Below are 17,512 nucleotides of genomic sequence, written 5' to 3'. Positions count from 1 at the left end.
GGGCCACAGATAACCCATTGGGTGGGCTTGACAGGGTAAGCCCCTGATGTAGGGATCATGCCCTCTCACCACTGTGGACCCCTGATACCAAAAGCGGTTTGGCTCTGAGGGGTTTTTGCCACAGGAACTTTCGCTGGTTCCCCTAACCTGTGTTTCATCCAATCAAATCCTTACTGTCATTTGAGCGGACCCAAGCAACCGAAGGCATTTTACCAGATCTAATTCAAGGAGAAACAGCTGGTCTGGGGTAGCACATGCCTTTAATTGTAGCACTCAGGAGGCAGAGGCACGCAGATCTCTGAGTCTGAGGTTACACAAAGCCAGAGATAGACAGTCAGACACTGTCAAGGAAACTAACAAAAAGAGCCAAATTTCTCTCCATACCATATTAAAAAGCATATAAGCACAGACTACCTAGGGGCCTATGGCACTCCCTTTAGTGCTAACAGCCCAGGTGACTGCAACTCTCTCTCTCTCTTTTAGATTTATTTATTTATTATATATAAGTACACTGTAGCTGATTTCAGACACACCAGAAGTGGGCTTTGGATCTCATTTCAGATGGTTGTGAGCCACCATTTGGTTACTGGAATTTGAACTCAGGACCTCTGGAAGGCTTAACCACTGAGCCATCCCTCCAGCCCAGGTGATCCCTCTCTGTTCACCCTTCCTTGTACCACAGCTGCAAGAAATCTCATGTGTGACAGACTGCGGGTCTCCATCCTGTAATTCTTTTTATTTTTTTTTTAAGAATGAGTGTGTTGTCTGTATGTATATATGTGTGCCCAGTGCCCACAGAAGCCAGAAATGGGAATCAGATCCCCTGAGAACTTGAACCATAGCTAATTATTAGTAACCATGTGGGTGCTGGGAAATAAACCTGGGTTCTCTTGCAAGAGCAGTCAGTGCTCTTAACTGCCGAGTCATCTCTAAAACCTCCAACTTGTTTTCTTCTTTTTTTTTTTTTTCTTTTTCTTTTGAGACAGGGTTTCTCTGTGTAGCCCTGGCTAGCTGTCCTGAAACTCTGTAGACAGGCTGGCCTCAAACTGCCTGCCTCTGCTTTCATAGTGCTGGGATTAAAGGCATGTGCCACAAACCTACCTGCTGCAGTTCTTTCCAGATGGAGAAACAGATTCAGGGGAGGAGCCATCAGGCAACACCAGGACAGCCAAGACTACACAGTGAGACCCTGTCTCAAAACAAAACAAGATTGCTTTAAGAAGCAGACCTGCTCTGTTCTCACTAGTTTCTTGAATCTGCTATTACACTGTGAGGTCTTTCCTAATGTGTGCCTGTGTGTGTCATGATGGTGAGAAAAAGAAGCTGAAAGATCAACTACAGACATAAGGCAGAGAGAGCAAACTGAAAGTAGACTGAAGCTATGACCTCTTAAAGCTTGTCTCCAGTGATGTCCTTCCTCTTCCTGCAAGGCTGCACAATCTCACCAAATAAGGAACCAGGTACCTTATAAACAAGCAGTCAAGTACCCGAGCCAATGGGGCCCATCTCTTACTCATTGTTTTTCATGTTTTCCTTCCCGGATTGAACCATATTACTACCCTTTCAGGGACAAGCATTAAGACAAGTAGGCTGTAGTGAGAAAATCTTATTTTTACAAAAGAGGACTCTTGGACTGGAGAGATGGCTCAGTGGTTCAGAGCACTGACTGCTCTTCCAGAGGTCCTGAATTCAATTCCCAATAACCACATGGTGACTCACAACCATCTGTAATGGGATCAGATGGCCTCTTCTGGTGTGTCTGAAGACAGCTACAATGTACTCATATAAATAAAAATAAATAATAATAATAATAAAAAAGCAAGATTGAAATCACAAGACAATTTTGGGCTCTCTTTTAGTGATGTTTATTATTACTCTGGGACTCCAGGAAGTATTTAGCTCCTAGAATTACCACAAATGCAGCAAATGCTCATTTGGATCTGTTATAAGCCTTCCCAGTGAGAAAGCACTCTGCACATTTGCAGGATAATAGGGGAAAAAGGTCTGGCGCTCTGGCTCTGGACCAAGCTTCAGGATAGGCAGACTTGAATAGATTTTGATAACTTAGATATAACTTAGGTTAATCAGTACAAGGCCATCCTTAAATTTGTAATTTAGGTCCTAGCCCTGGGTTACATTTAGAACAATTTAAACAAATAGAAGGCTGTCAATAGGTCACTCCTCTTTGCCTGGTCACTTAGGCAAATAGGAGATTTACACAGAGAAGTTATTGCCAGAATTATTTTAATACAACAGTGTTGTACTTTTTCAAATAGCTCTTACCTGGTGAGTTCTTTAGAAGGTAGTATATGCTTTGAAGCAGCGTCCAATTTCTCCCTTAGTCAGGATCCATGGGTTCAGGAATCAAGGGTTGGAAAAGGGAAGAGTTCCATTTATTATCACTCCTAGTGACCCTCTAGGAAATGTTTTATTTCCTGTCCCCACAACTTTAGGTTCTGCTAGCCTAGAAGTTTTTGTTCCAGAGGGGGAATGCTCCTACCATGAACCACAACAAACATTCCATTGAACTGGAAGCTCAGACTTATCCCTGGTCATTTTGAGCTTCTAATGCCCTTAAACCAACAGGCTAAGAAAGGAATGGCAGTGTTAGGAGGGGTGATAGATCCAGATTACCATGGAGAAATTGGATTGCCTCTCCACAATGGAGGTAAGAAGGATTATGTGTGGAGTACTTTGTGTAATTTAATGTCTCTTAAGCAAACCTATCAGTAATTACTACATCAAATCCTTTTAATGATGCACACGTGAATGAAACATTGCTTGAAAACTACCCATATTTCTCCATGCCTCACTGTGAGGCCATGCAGAGCCTTTTCTAGACAGTTTCTCTTTTTCTTTCTTTGAAATAATGTATATGCTGGAGTTAGTTTGTGAGGGGCAATATGAGTGCTGGGAATTGAATCTGGGTTCTTTGGAGGAACAGCTAGCTCTTAACATTCGAGTTTTTTTTTTTTTTTTTTTTTTTTGAGTCAAGGTATCTCTGTGCAACCCTGGAATTGGATCTGGCCTTTGAACTGGAAAAGATCTGCACGTCTCTGCCTACCAAGTGCTGGGATTAAAATGTGTCCCCACCACACTGGGTACTGTTTCTGTTCATGTCCCTAGGCCATGATTTATAGCAATCTGACCTCTATGGCATTTTTTTTTTTTTTTGGCCTTTAAAAAAAAAAAAGGTTTGTTTTTCAAGACAGGATTTCTTTGTGTAGCCTTGGGTGTCCTGAACTAGCTCTGTAGAGGTTGGACCAGTACTCAGAGATCCACCTGCCTTTGCCTCCTGAGTGATGGGATTAAAAGCACGTATTGAGAGGCCAAATCTTTTAAACTCAAAACATTTTAGAGAACCTGACCTAAGTTTGAACTCAGGTTGGTACCTAGCATTAGTTTTCAAGTTGACCCCCCCCACCTGAGCCTAGCTTCAGTCTCTAGGCTAATCCCCAACAAGACCAGTGTCTCCAGGTTATTCCTGCACCCCGAGGTTACAAGCCCATCCCCTGCCTAACGACCACCAATGCAGAGAGGAGCATAAGCTAAATTTATGATAGCCCGCCCCCCCCAACTGTCCTGCGTGATGGTGATGTGTTGGAGGGGCTCGAATAAAATAAAGATCCTGCTGTGACTTACATCAGATCGGCTCCTGTTTATTTATTTATTTTTGAGATTACTAACATTTCTCTGGCACTACAGTACCGACTGGTCCCTTTTTAAAATGGAAAAAAAAAAAAAAAAGCAAAAACCAATTTTTGAGCTAGGTTTTTGAGAACCAAGGCTGAGAACCCCGTAGTCTCCAAATTCGTTAAATAGCGTAGGCCGACCTTGAACTCTGGATCTTCCTGTCCTACCTTCTGAGGGCTGCGTTATATAGTTCATCTCCGGCTCCATCATTTAACTTCCTTAGAATCATCTTTTTTTTTCTTTCTTTTCTCCCTTTGTTGGCTTTTATTTATTTATTTATTTATTATTATTATTTTTTTAGTCAAGGTATCTCTGTGCAGCCCTTGAACTCGAAGGGAATTGCTTGTCTCTGCCTTCCCTGGAACTGTCTTTGTAGACCAGGCTGGCCTCGAACTGTCTCTTGTCTTCCCAGTGCTTGACTAACGTGCCCACCGCTGCCCTGAGGATGCGCTTCGCTCGGAGAGCAGCCATTGTCCAGGCGTTTAGCCCTGCCGCGGCTGCGCTCGCTGTTTAAGGAAGCCGCCGGGAGCCGGCCCCGGCCCCGCCCATTCCCATCATGCACCTCTCACTTTCATTTAGGTGGCAGTTGGACTACGTGCCACAGTGCGGCGCGCGTTCGCGTGTGCGCACGCTCAGAGTGCAGCCTCTGTTTCTGGCGGCGGCGGCGGCGAGCGGAAGTCCTTGGGAGCGCCAGTTCCGTCTGTGTTCGAGTGGACAAAATGGCGAAGATCGCCAAGACTCACGAAGGTAAGCGGCCTTCCCCTTCCCCACGCGCGACCCCGGCAACCAGCCAGACGCAGCCCTCTCTCTCTGCCCTCCGCGTCTTCGCGTGGGCTCTCTGGTCTGGGCCGAGTCCGCGTGGCGAGGGGGCCTGCTGGGCTCGTCGGCGCAGGCCGCTGCCCGCGTAATGGCGTCCTCTTGCACTCCGGGGCCGGTGCTTTGTTCCGCGCTGGATGTTGGGGCTTCCGAGTTCTCTTGCTCTGACCGGAGGGCCTCGCTCGAGCGGCTTGCGCCGGAGGACTCGGAGGAGGGAGCAGGGAGGCGGGCGTGGGAGGGCTGCCTCTCTCGCTCCCTGGGCGCCGTCGTTGGCACTTTGCTCCTGGAAAGCCCTGAATGACGGCGGCCGCTTTCGGGCCGCTCCAAACCGCGTCGGTTTCAGCGCAGGCCTGTTACTCCCAACCTCCGTGCTACGGACGTCTCCGGGCGGCTGGGTTATGTTGTGCTGGTGCTTGCACGAAATGACTCCGGCATAAAACCTGGTAGTTTACTCCTTCCATCACTTCTAGCGTAGTGTTTATCTCTTTCTTTGAGAGCTGAGTGTTGGAGAATCAGGAGTAAGAAAGAAGGAAAGGCAGATTAGACCAGTGGCCGAAGTTTTCAGGGTAGTGGATCATTTTATGCCCCACAAGAGAAAACAGCTAGAACCACGCTGAAAAGCGAGTGGATCCCATAAGGAAGTAACCAGGGAAGACGGGAAGGAATTTGAGTGTGAGAGATTGAATCCCTGTTTCTTGGCTCCGGGTTTAGAAGCCAAAATTTACACTGACAACATGGGTACTAAGTCACTGAACATGTCCTTTCTAAGTGTGTGTCTTGGTGTTAGAGAGAGGTAACAAGCTAAGGGTGTCAGAAATTTGACAGCTTGATGTGGGAACAGATGTGAGTCTTTATTCTCTTAGAAAGTCAAAGGAAGGTGTACTGAGAAGTAAAGCCAATACTTTGTGAGGAGCGAGGTAACGGAGCCTCTCTAATTTATGCTTAGTTATTTTGGGAGGTGGTGACGCGGTGCTGATAAAAAAGGATCAATCAGCTTTAAATTAGGAGAGGATGTCTGAGCCCGAGGGAACATCTTGTAACAATACAATGACTGGTTGCTGTGGTAGGACTAGAGGGCGGAAGGAGGGAATTCCAATAGGAATGTAGAGAGGGCTTAGGACCTAAAGGTGTTAGATAGTTGGGACGTTTGAGGAACTGAAAGTACCAACACTTTTGAAAGCCAGAAATGTTCCTGCCTTAGTCTTTGCTCTTTAAACCTGAAACTACAACACATGTTTTTGTTTTTTCTTCTTTGAGATGGTCTCACTATGTAATCCAATTACTATGTAGACAAGTGGACCCCACTTCCAAGAGACCGGTCCACCTGCCTCTGCCTCCCAAGTGCTGGGTTAAAAGGCCTGCGCTACTAGCTAGTCTTAACTAACCTTTTAAAGCCAGAAATGTTCTTGGCCTTGTTTCTTTGTCATTAGACTACATCAGACAGTGTTTGCAAAATAATTAGGAAATTGAAAAATGCTTGTTTTGTTCACTTTGGTAGGTTATTTGTTTTTCATTCTAGGGAACCAGTGCGTTTATCAGGCTTACAGAGCATGGGATGAGGTGAAGTGTTAACTGACAGAAGCATGGTTTACTGCATACTGGCTTCCCCATAGCTGCATAGTCTCATGCCCTGATAGGTTATTTATTGATTTATTGATGGGTAATTTGTAGCTTTGGTTGTTGCCTTATTGGTATCTTCAATGTAGCATACTCCCTGTTAGGTAAATGCAAAATTTATTTTATGTGCATTAGTATTTGCTTGCAGGTATGTCTGTGTGAGGATGTCAGATTCCCTGGAGTTGAGTAAAAGACAGTTGTAAGCTGCCACATGGGTGCTAGGAACTGAACCAAGGTCCTGGAAGAGCAGCCACGCTCTTAGCTGCAGAGCCAGCTTTCCAGCCCTCTTAATGTAAAGTTGGGGATGAACTTTCCTTTCTTTATTTTTCTATCTTTCTTTCTTAAAGATTTATTTATTTGTCGATCTATCTATTTATTTATTTATTAAACAGTACACTGTAGCTGTCTTCAGACACACCAGAAGAGGGCATCAGATCTCATCACAGATGGCTGTGAGTCATGTGGACCTCTAGAAGAGCAGTCAGTGCTCTTAACCACTGAGCCATTTCTCCAGCCCTTCCTTCTTTTCTTCCTTCCTTCCTTTCTCTTTCTTTCTTCCTTTCTTTCTTCCTTCCTTTCTTTCTTTCTTTCTTTCTTTCTTTCTTTCTTTCTTTCTTTCTTTCTTTCCTTTTTTATTTTTCATTGTAGAAGCTCAGCTAAACTTGCTGATCAGTTGTAGATCATTGGCAAAAATTGCTATTTTATTTAGGATTATTTTATTTTTTTATTGTTTTTAAAAGATTTATTTTATTTATATGAGTGTATTGTAGCTGTCTTCAGACACATCAGAAGAGCATCAGATTCCATTACAGAAGGTTGTGAGTCACCATGTGGTTGCTGGGAATTGAACTCAGGACCTCTGGAAGAGCAGTCAGTTCTTTTAACTACTGAGCCGTTTCTCCAGCCCTAGGATTATTTTATTATTGAGTTAATAAATAGTGTACAAGTGCTGTTTGAAAGCAGGATGCCATCTCTCCAGCCCTACATCCTCACTTTGTATCTTAAGCTGGAGGAATCCTTTGCTTCCTGAACAATGGTATTTTTGGAGTGTACCACTATGCCTTCCAGATCTCAAAGTTTGGGATCAATCCCCAGGGTTCTGTAGTTTATATTACAGAGCATTTGCTATTGAACTACCTTCCACTCTGAAAGGGGGTTTTTAAAACTCAGTTTTGTTACATCTGTTTGGTCAGACAGTTAGAAAATAGTTTATTCTTGTTCTGAGAATCTTCTGGATTAAGAGGAAAAGTTGGTTTAGCATTAAAGTTGGAAGGCTTTATATACTGCAAGATTTGATTTTGGTTTTCCAGTGAGTATAGAATAAACTATGTATGATCTTCCTTTCCCCAAGTAACAAATGAATATTTGTGTGTAAGTATGTATGCATGTATGTATGTCTGTGTGTTGTACATGTATGTGTGTAGGTATGTATCCCCCACCTGTGTACACATTGTATGCACTTGGAAGCCAAAGGGGCAGTTGGGTTTATTCCCTTGAGACAGGTTATTTTACTGAACCCTGGAGTTGTGCATGACTATGCCAGGTGGTTGAACATGGGTTTGAAGTTGGGTTCTCTGCAAGCATTCTTACTGGCTGTGCCATTTCTCCACTCCAGATGATTTTTGTGTTTTAAGAAAGTTATTGGATAATTTTATTGGAGGCAATCATTAGACTGTCGAGACTGGTCTTGGCATTTGAACTTCCTTGTGTAACTTACTTCTTAGTGGTAGTTTTCTGTACTATTCTCAAGCATTTCTTTGTTGTGTATTCTTTTTAAAGAGATGGATACCTCAGTTGTACTTGAATCATGGAAGGTAAATTGGTTATGGTTGTATCTTCCTTCTGTGGAAGTGCCTCCCCGCCCCCGGCCCTTTTTTCTGTTTTATTTGAAGGGTCTCATTGACCAGGTTGACTTCAAACCTGCTGTGTATCTGAGTTTGTTCTTGGGTCCCTGAACCTGTCTCTACCTCAGAAGTGCTGCCCTGTCACCTATGTACTACCAGGCTCAGGTTCCATGGTTCAGTTCTTAGGCCATTATTGAACCAAATTGGATATTGGTGCCAAAATTGAAAAAAAATTGGAAAATTGAAATATATTTTGCCTAGAATAATCTTGAATTTTCTTTTTTCTTTTTTTTGCTTTTATGTGTGTTTGGAGACAGATCTTACTATGTAGCCCTTGACTGACATGGAATTTACTATAAAGACAGGCTAGCCTCAACTTATGTGTAATCTTCCTGCCCTGGCCTCATGAATACAGGGGTTTCAAGCATGAACCACCACAGTTGATTTAAGATTGTGTTGTTGATGATGTTTGGTTTGGCTTTCTGTGGGGAGGTTTTGTTGTTTATGAAACAGTTTTTATGTAGCCTTGACTGTTCCTGAAATCTAGTTTGTCCTACCTTTGCCTCTTGAGTGCTGGAATCAAATGAGTGTGGCTATGACTCAGGTTTTAAAGGGATCACAAATACCACTTTCATCAGGACTCTGGAAGAAAACAGAAATGAGCGAATGAGGCCAACCAGCCTGTTGTGTGTGTCTCTCCTCTCAAGGGCTGGAATTAAAAACCACTCTTGGTACATAGGTGTGTACACACACACACACACACACACACACACACCCATCACAGGATTATAGGAGATAATAGCAAAAAAGAAAGGAGGAAAATATAGCTCAAATTAGGGTAATTCTAATTGCTTGCTATAACAGTTCGGATGGATGCAAAGAGGGCTGCAATGTAGGGGACTATTGTGTCTGTGAGGATGATACAGTAACACATGCTAAGAATTTTGAGATGTAAAACAACGATGGGACAACAAACTCATTACCCCCTCCCCCCTTTTAAACTATTTTTATGTGCATGGGTATTTTGTCTACTTGTATGTATGTTTGTGTTACCACATACATGCTGTGCCCCTGGAGGACAGACAGTTGGGTCAGAACTGCAGTTACAGATAGTTGTAAGCTGGCATGTGGGTGCTTGGAACCAGACATGGGTCCTCAGGGAGAACAGCCAATGTTTTTAAACACTGAGCCATCTCCAGCTCCTCATTGCCTTTTTAAAATTCCTGGCAGCCCTTTTCTTACTGGGGAGAGACCCAGCTATTCTTTGGATTACATAAACTTGTTATATTTTTAAAAACCATCTACCTTTGAGAATACGATGTTTTTCTTAGCTGGTGGCTCAGTGGGTTTAGGCAATTAATAATTTGTAACTGGCATTTGATCCCCTTTAACTAGTGAAGGAGAGTCTCTATGTCCACAGGCTGTTAGACCTACCCATAAACGCTACCCTAGCTGCATCTTAAAATCATGATGCAGCCAAAGATTTCTTTGAATTCTTGTCTCTTCTGGGTTTCTCAAGTTACAAAGTGGGAGTTATAATATTATAGTTGTTTGTACAGTTCTGGAGCATTTGTTCATGCTAGGCAAGCACCCTACCCACTGAGCAGCACCCCCCCAACCCAATTAGTGTGTATTGAAAAGGAATCTAAAGAGTGCTGGGAATGCTAACTCACAGTAGTCTCAGGGATTAGGAATTTGATCCCTGGAACTCAATTAAAAAGCTAGATGTGTAAAAAGTTAGCTGTATGAAAGTGGATGTGTAATATCAGTACGCCTGCTGCAAGAGGGAAAATAAAGACAGGAGAATGGGCTGGAACCTTTTGGGTCGGTTAACTGTGAGTCTACTGTACAGTTGAGAAACAGGACTTAGCAAGTGGAAGGAGATAGCTCACAGCAAGTGCTTTACCGGCTGGTCCATCTCACTGGTCCCAGCCTAAAGCTGTTTTATACTTGATCTTAGCTAAAGGGCAGAGAAGTGATCTATGCTGTTAGTTCTACCTCTTGGTAGTGGGCTTTATTTTGTGCTGTAACATAATACATGATGCTAGGTATCAGTTCTGGTAGTGGCAAGTTTAAATAATTGTGAGTATAGCCCTGGTTCTTCACACTGTAACAGTTTTAATTTTCCTGACTGTCAGGGATGGCTCAGCAAGTCACTTGTTACACAAGCTTAGTGACCTCAATTTGATCCCTGGAACCATGCAGAAGGGTAGAAGAGAACTGAGTTCCAAGTATTTGACCTACACATTTGCACATGCTAGTAGTAAATAGATATATATTTTAAAAGGATTTATTTCATGTATATGAGTACTGTAGACACACCAGAAGAGGGCATCAGATCTCATTACAGATGGTTGTGAGCCATCATGTGGTTGCTGGGAATTGAATTCAGGACCCCTGGAAGAGCAGTCAGTGCTCTTAACCCCTGAGCCATCTCTCCAAGCCCCCACAAATACATATTTTAAAGTAGCTTTAATTTTCAGATGGGGCAAGGTTTAGAATTTTGAATTAATTTATGATAATTCATCCTAATGGTTGGGGGTTAAGATAGTAAATCAGATTTTTGGATTCCTTTTGTCTGTTGAGGTAAGAAGTTGTAATGTATGTGTAGATATACTTAATACAGCTAGCTTTTTAAATCTTGTAGTAAATATTAAATGGATGGCTTATCCCTTTGTTACCCTGGACGCTCTAGTGTGGAACCTAGCCCATGGACTCTGTCACATGGTCCACAAGCTGAACTTTCCACAGGGTTCCCTTCCCAGGTGGTTCACTCCGTCTGCCCTGTTGATTTTGTCCTGGGTGGATATGACGGCCCCGGTGTGTTTCTTTACCCCACTGCCTGACACAAACATGACTCCAAAGCCTGTTAGCTTTTCAAGCAGATTTATATATTAAATTCTCAGTCCACAAACTCTATACAATAAGGTCACATCCAATGGACAAAGATTATAAAATTCCCTTTTTATGACATAAAAAGAACTATAGAATCCCTTAAAAATATTTTTATCTACCTATTGCCAATGATGGCCACCTGGATCTAGATCCTCCTTCTCCAGCTCCATCTTGATTCTCCTGGAATTTCCCTTTAGCCTCCTGCCTCCACTTCTGCTCCTCGACCTTTCCCTGCCTATCTCTCTCTCCTGTTCACTCATGTATCGCCTTAACATAAATCTACAAACCTCTTAACTAAATTTTCTGTATTTCAGGATATGTTGTAAAGATCTAGTAAGAAGATAAATTATACTGAGAACTCTTTAGAACATGAAATTGTTTTCTTTCTTACAGATATCGAAGCACAGATTCGAGAAATTCAAGGCAAGAAGGCAGCTCTTGATGAAGCCCAAGGAGTGGGCCTTGATTCCACAGGTTATTATGACCAAGAAATCTATGGTGGGAGTGATAGCAGATTTGCTGGATATGTGACATCAATCGCTGCAACTGAACTGGAAGATGTAAGTCACAAATGATCTAGGAGGCAAGGGGTTTTTGCTTTTGTGTTTTTGAGAGAAAATAAGTAGGAAAATTTTCTGTTTGAGTTGTATGGTTAAAAGGAGAGAAACAGTTTAATAACAGACACACAGAGAGAAAAAAGTTTCACAAACACACGTTCTCTCTCTCTCTCTCTCTCTTTCTCTCTCTCTCTCTCTCACACACACACACACACACACACACACACACAAAACTAACCGTATAATCCTAGCTAGCCTATATGTAGACCACACTGGCCTCAACCTCTACCTGTCTGTCTTCCAACTGCTGGGACTAAAGGGGCATGCTACCATAACCCTCCCTGGTTTCTGATAGAATGTTTTACAGTCAGCCTGTTTTTGCCTGCTAAATACTGGGGCTCTCACCATGCCCTCAGATACCTCCTAAAGTGCTGAGTTTTGAATTTTTTCTGTGGAAAACTTATCTGAATATTGTTACATGATATATAAAGTACTTCCACATTTGTTATATAAATTCTTGTTACTTAATCCTGTCTGGAGTACCCTATAGAAAAAGTGACTGGACTGTAAGTAGTCATTTTTCTGTGACTTGTTCTTTTACCACATCCATTTTTTCATGAGTTGATTCCTGTTTTTGGATCAAGTTTCAGGTCTTGTTCATTGTAATAAATGTTTACCTCTGAGCTCACCAACCCTTTAAATTATGTTTTTGTTGTTTTGAGACAGGATTTCTTTATAGGTCCATCAGGTGCTGGGATTACAGGCTTGTGCCAGTAAAAGTTTTCTTGATCTGTCATTTATTTCAGTTTTTTAAAAGTAAATACATTATTTTTATTCTTTGGGAATTTCATACTTGCTTACATTATATCTTGATCTTATTCACCATCTACTCCTCTCCCTAACTCTTCCCAGGCCTACCCTATGCCCTTCCAACTATGTCTCTTTAAGAAAATAACTCACTGAGTCTAGTTTGTGCTGCTAACATACTTTTGGGTGTGGAACATCCACTGTAGTATGGCAGCCACATCCTGAAAATTTGCCCTGCAGAAGTTGTTGGCTGTCAGTAGCTCCTCAGCTAGGGTTGGAGTTCATGAAGCCTGCTCATGCTGCAGTGCTGCAGGCAGCCACAGCTGCTGTGAGTTTCTGAAGGCAGCAGTCCTCATGTTCAGAATGTTATCCTATCCTTTCTAGTCTGCCTCTTAGAATCTTTCTTCCCTTTCTTCTGGACAGTTTCTGAGCCTTTAGAGAAAGGAATCTCTGATACAGATGGTCCATTTTGGCTGAACAAATTAGAACATCAGAATTTTTTATGTAAATTCTACATAGCTTTTCATTTGACTATCTCAAATCATCATGTTTGGTGATAAAGCTATTGGTTTTGTATGATTATGTTTTGATACTTTATACTGATTATGAAGGTTTTTATGTTGATACTTCATTTTAGTTAGAAATAGGATTTTACTTATAGAAATATAACCTTGGGTGGCTTTCAACTTTTTTTTTTTTTTTTTAAGATTTATTTATTTTATGTGAGTACACTGTAGCTGTTTTCAGATAGACCAGAAGAGGGTATTTGAACCTATTGAATGGTTGTGAGCTACTATGTGGTTGCTGGGAACTGAACTCAGTACCTTTGGAAGAGCAGTCAGTGCTCTTAACCACTGAGCCAACTCTTCATCCTGGCTTCCAACCAGATTGGCCTTAAATTCAGAGATCTACCTGCTTCTGCCTCTCATGTATTGGGATTCAAGATATGTGCCCCTCAACAATGCCCGGCTCAACTTGGTTATTTGAAACCAAGTCACATTTTTGTCACTTGTACTTTTCTTTCCTGCTTGATAGAAGTGTGTTTATATGATTGTCCAAAAGGTGAAATTCTAGACTAGGCTGATGGTTAGAGACTAGTTTTTGCAGATTATCTCCCTACATGCACACTCATTCTTTCTGTCTGCCTCTCTCTGTCCCCCTCCCCCTTGCCCTCTCTTTCTCTTGTGTGGGTGCATGTGTTTTGAGACAGAGCCTTGATATTCTAGTTGACACCGACCTTATACTTAGAATCTTCCTGTCTGTGCCTTTACCAAATGCTAGAACTAGGAATTCTGTGTTGGCACAACCATACTTGGCCATAGCACTTGTTTCTCTTACCTAGTAGTAAAAGACAGTGATGGCTGTATCCTGTAGAATTAAGAAGCGTTTTATTTTAAAGTAGAATGTATAAGTGTATAATGTGTAAACATATTGTTAGGGAAGTCAGTACCTTTGAAAACAGTTATTTTGTCATGTTGATTTTTATGTTGTGACCTCTTGGGTGTTTGATTGCAGGATGACGATGACTACTCATCATCCACGAGCTTGCTTGGTCAGAAGAAGCCTGGATACCATGCCCCCGTGGCATTGCTTAATGACATACCACAGTCAACAGAACAGGTGATGCTTCACAGTTTATTCAGCTTACAGAAAGGGAATGAGTTCCCGTGTGAGCACAGGAATTTTAGCAGTCAGTTCTGAGAATGTTTTGAGAGAAGCACTTGGGGGAGTCATAAATAGTTGTTTTGTAAAGGCAGTCATTGCATGAGACCTCGACTTTGAGAACTGATCAACCACACACACTTTATTTTCTTAAACAATGGTTTATTATTTGTGTGTGTAGTGGGGAGGAGTTGGTTGTTTATTATAGTGGGTATTAAATGAGACCTACATTTCTTTTTCAGTATGATCCATTTGCTGAGCATCGCCCTCCAAAGATTGCAGACCGGGAAGATGAATATAAAAAGCATAGGCGGACCATGATAATTTCCCCAGAGCGTCTTGATCCTTTCGCAGATGGTAATTCTTTCCCACTTTTCTATAAGTATTCAGAAATTTATTTTAATTAAGTTGTCTTTAGCCCTTTGATTTTTTTTGGCATGCTTATGGATTTGCTTTTCGTTTTTAAAGACCCCTTTATAGATTTGTATAGATTTGGTTGAAGTCACAGATGCCATATTCTTCATCTTTATAATGCAAGTTTTCTTTCCAGGTAGAAGGACAAGAAAATAATGAGCCAATGCCATAGAAACGCAAAGGGTTAAAGGTTTTTCTTTTACTTTTGTTTTGGGTACTCTTGGTATACTTTGAACAAATGTGTTTTTCTGCTCAAAATACTTTCAAATTATTGCAGTTTTCATTCCAAATTCTAGAGTTTTGGATTGTTACTTTTGAGAAACTGTTTCTCACACTAGTTCCCCTCTTATTATTATAGCTTAGTAAATGCACCTACTTTGCTCTATTCAACTTTGTATAGTTAAAATCAAAGTTATATACAAAGACTTTGGTGTTTACTAGTTGGAGTCTGTTTTGCTAATTGTAGTGTGCAAGGGGCATAGTGAGCCTGATGGAAGATTTCCTCAGGTGAGTGAGTCCCACCATCAGAACTAAGTGCCTGTTTTTACAAATAGATCTGCTGCAGGTTTACAAACTAGACCTTCAGCCTGCATGAATTAATAGGGAATTCTTTGCTTTACTTGCATAATTGTAATTGATTTAAACATGTATGTCAGAATTCACAGGCCCATACTAACTGTCCTTAATTTCTTTCCTACAGCAGTACTGCTATATGCCAGTCCTGTCTGCATTCTTAAGGGTGCAGTTCAACACATCCTCTCTAGATTATGGTGAAAAAGTATTCCAAAGGAAGTCTTATCAGAGCTAGTGTCAGAAAGAATGACACTACCAATTGGGCATGATCGTCAGCATAGGAGATGTCTTAGAACTTTATTATTTTGTCCTAAATTTTAATGCTATACTACGTGTATAGCTGTTATAACTTTTCTAAAGCATAGTATGCCTTGGTGGTTCTTGTATACTGTTTGGGCTTCTTTAAGATATTTTGCAGTTTGAAAAATACTGAAATTTTAACCAAGAGACTAACACATCTCTTTGTACACCACTTCTTTTGTGTGCATTGTAGTAACTGGTAGAATAATTTATTTTAAGTTATATATTTCCAGTTGTAATTGTACTTTCTAAGAAATAGAATTATATATTGGGTCAAGGAAAAACTTTAAAAAGCATGAAGCCCTTTTTAGTAATGTGACGTGAGAATATGATTGTAGGGATACTTTTTATAATCAGATTTCTAAGTTACAACTGTTTAGATCTCTGTATCAAGAACTTATGTTAGTCAGTTACTGTAGTCAGGATTTTAACAGCTTGCAACAGGTAATGTTTTGAATATAAATATCTTTCCAAAGTGTTACTAATGGTAAAGAGATAATTTTCTAGGCTTCTATTCTGCTGCTTGAAGTCAGAACTGCTGATGGAGACAAAGGCACGAAAGTGTACGTATTCCGGATTAGCAACCCAGGAACCCATCACTTCTGAAGACTAAACTGTGCTGTCATTTTGCTTTATATATGCATTAAAATAATTGTTTTAAACTGCTGTAGATATGTTTGTGTTCAAACAGGTTAAATTGATCAGCAAACTCAATAAAAAGTAAGATGTATAATTATCAAAGTTTTCCACCAAAAAATAAATTAAATGATTATGGAATAACATAATATTAGAGCAGGGCAGAGAAATCAGTTGAACCTAATACCCTTTATTTATTGTGCTCTTGTCCTGTTGCTGTTCTTTTCTGCAGGAGGGAAGACCCCTGACCCTAAAATGAACGCTAGAACCTACATGGATGTTATGCGAGAGCAACACTTGACTAAGGAAGAGGTAGGACCTGACTGTGAAATGTCAGTACATTTGAGACAATTTTATATTTATCTAGGTTTTGATGTTCACAGCAGTAGTTTTTTTGCTTTTGCCCCCCTTCCCTGGGTTTCTCCATGGAGCCCTGGCTGTGCTGGAATTCTCTGGAAACTAGGTTGCTCTTGGCTCGAACTTTGGAATCCAATTGTCTCTTCCAGTGCTGGGCTTAAAGCTGTGTGCTATACTGCCCAGCTTTTTTTCTTTTCTTTCTTTTTAAATTATTTTTAAAAGGTGGTTTCATTATGTAGCCTGCACTGGCCTAAAACTCAGATCTGCATGCTTTCTTTTCCCTCTGAAGTGTTGGAATTAAAGGTGTGAACAATCACAATTGGACTGTAGCATTTCAGTCATAAAAAATTAGAAAAAAAATGAATTGTATGACCCTTGATACTTGATATTTTTCGGAACTTCCCTGGGTTCATGTGTTCCTACTTGCTTGGGGAAGTGTTTAGGGAGGTTACTAGTAAACCTCTTGAAGCTGTGGTCACATTAAGTCACATTAAGATAATACCTACTGGAGATTGGGTTTGACAGCAGATGGAGAATTAAAAAAAAAATCCTTTTGGCTTACAGAGATAATTCTTTGCTAACATGAATGCAGTGCTAACAAGCCAAACCTCAACTGTTTTTGTAGTTTTGGCTTTTATTACATTTATTTGTGTGTGCATGCTTATGCCGTGGTGTGCCTGCGGAAGCCAGGCAACAAGTGGCAGGAGTTAGTCCTGTTCTATCGAGTGTTACAGGGGTGTCAGTGCTATTACCAGCTGAGCTGGCTTGCCATCACTGGTCCTAATCTTTTTATTGTTCAAAGTAGGGTCTTTCTGTAGCCCAGGCTAACCTAGAACTCATTCTGTAGTCCCGTAGTCGCAGGCTGACCCTCCTACCTCAGTCCCCTGAGGGTTAAAGGATGATAGATGCACATCACCGAGATTCCCTTGGCTTGTTGTCATAGCTCCTGTATCTTCATTAACAATAAAAGTTAGTAGCGTTTTTCTAGGTGACTTAAAAGGTGATTTCATTTTAAAATGAAAGGGTGAATTAAATGTACTTACTATGACACTAAGTTTTATTTTCATTTTTTGTTTTTGAGACAAAGAGTCTTGCTATGTATTCCGGGCTGGGCTAGAACTCACTCACTGGTCTTCAAACTAATATGCCTGCCTTAGTCCATGGACCACAGGCACGTGACACTGCACCTGATGTCTTTTTATGTCTTGAGTCTTAAAAACTTTTACTTGCATATTTTTCAATTCTCTGCTGTTAAGTGGATATTTACTTAATGACTAGGGAGATTATAATAAGATTTAACTTCTAGCCTCACTGACTAGAAATTTTATTTTTCTTTTTTTA

The 17,512-nt window shown here is 41.1% G+C and overlaps 1 protein-coding gene across 3 annotated transcripts in view; it reads left to right on the top strand.

Annotated features, from left to right (window-relative positions):
* The first annotated feature begins 4,364 nt into the window (after nt 1–4,364).
* Nucleotides 4,365–17,512, top strand: part of SF3B1 (splicing factor 3b subunit 1) — a 38,929-nt gene continuing 25,781 nt past the window's right edge. The window contains exons 1-6 of one of the 3 annotated variants that reach the window (XR_013975434.1): nt 4,365–4,440; nt 11,259–11,425; nt 13,745–13,849; nt 14,134–14,248; nt 15,686–15,741; nt 16,047–16,126. Coding sequence is in view for 2 of the 3 variants with exons in the window: in XM_080933007.1 (XP_080789133.1) it covers nt 4,413–4,440; nt 11,259–11,425; nt 13,745–13,849; nt 14,134–14,248; nt 16,047–16,126 (495 nt within the window). In the remaining variant the exon portion in view is untranslated. Of the gene's footprint in view, nt 4,441–11,258; nt 11,426–13,744; nt 13,850–14,133; nt 14,249–14,319; nt 15,742–16,046; nt 16,127–17,512 lie in introns of those variants that run through there. The other 2 variants (XM_080933007.1, XM_080933008.1) reach the window with 2 other exon arrangements.

The sequence above is a fragment of the Micromys minutus genome, assembly GCF_963924665.1.
Source record: "Micromys minutus genome assembly, chromosome: 19".
In the NCBI taxonomy this organism is placed as follows: Eukaryota; Metazoa; Chordata; class Mammalia; order Rodentia; family Muridae; genus Micromys; species Micromys minutus.
The sequence above is the reverse complement of the archived record's forward strand: the minus strand, read 5'-3'. Positions and strand labels throughout refer to the sequence as shown.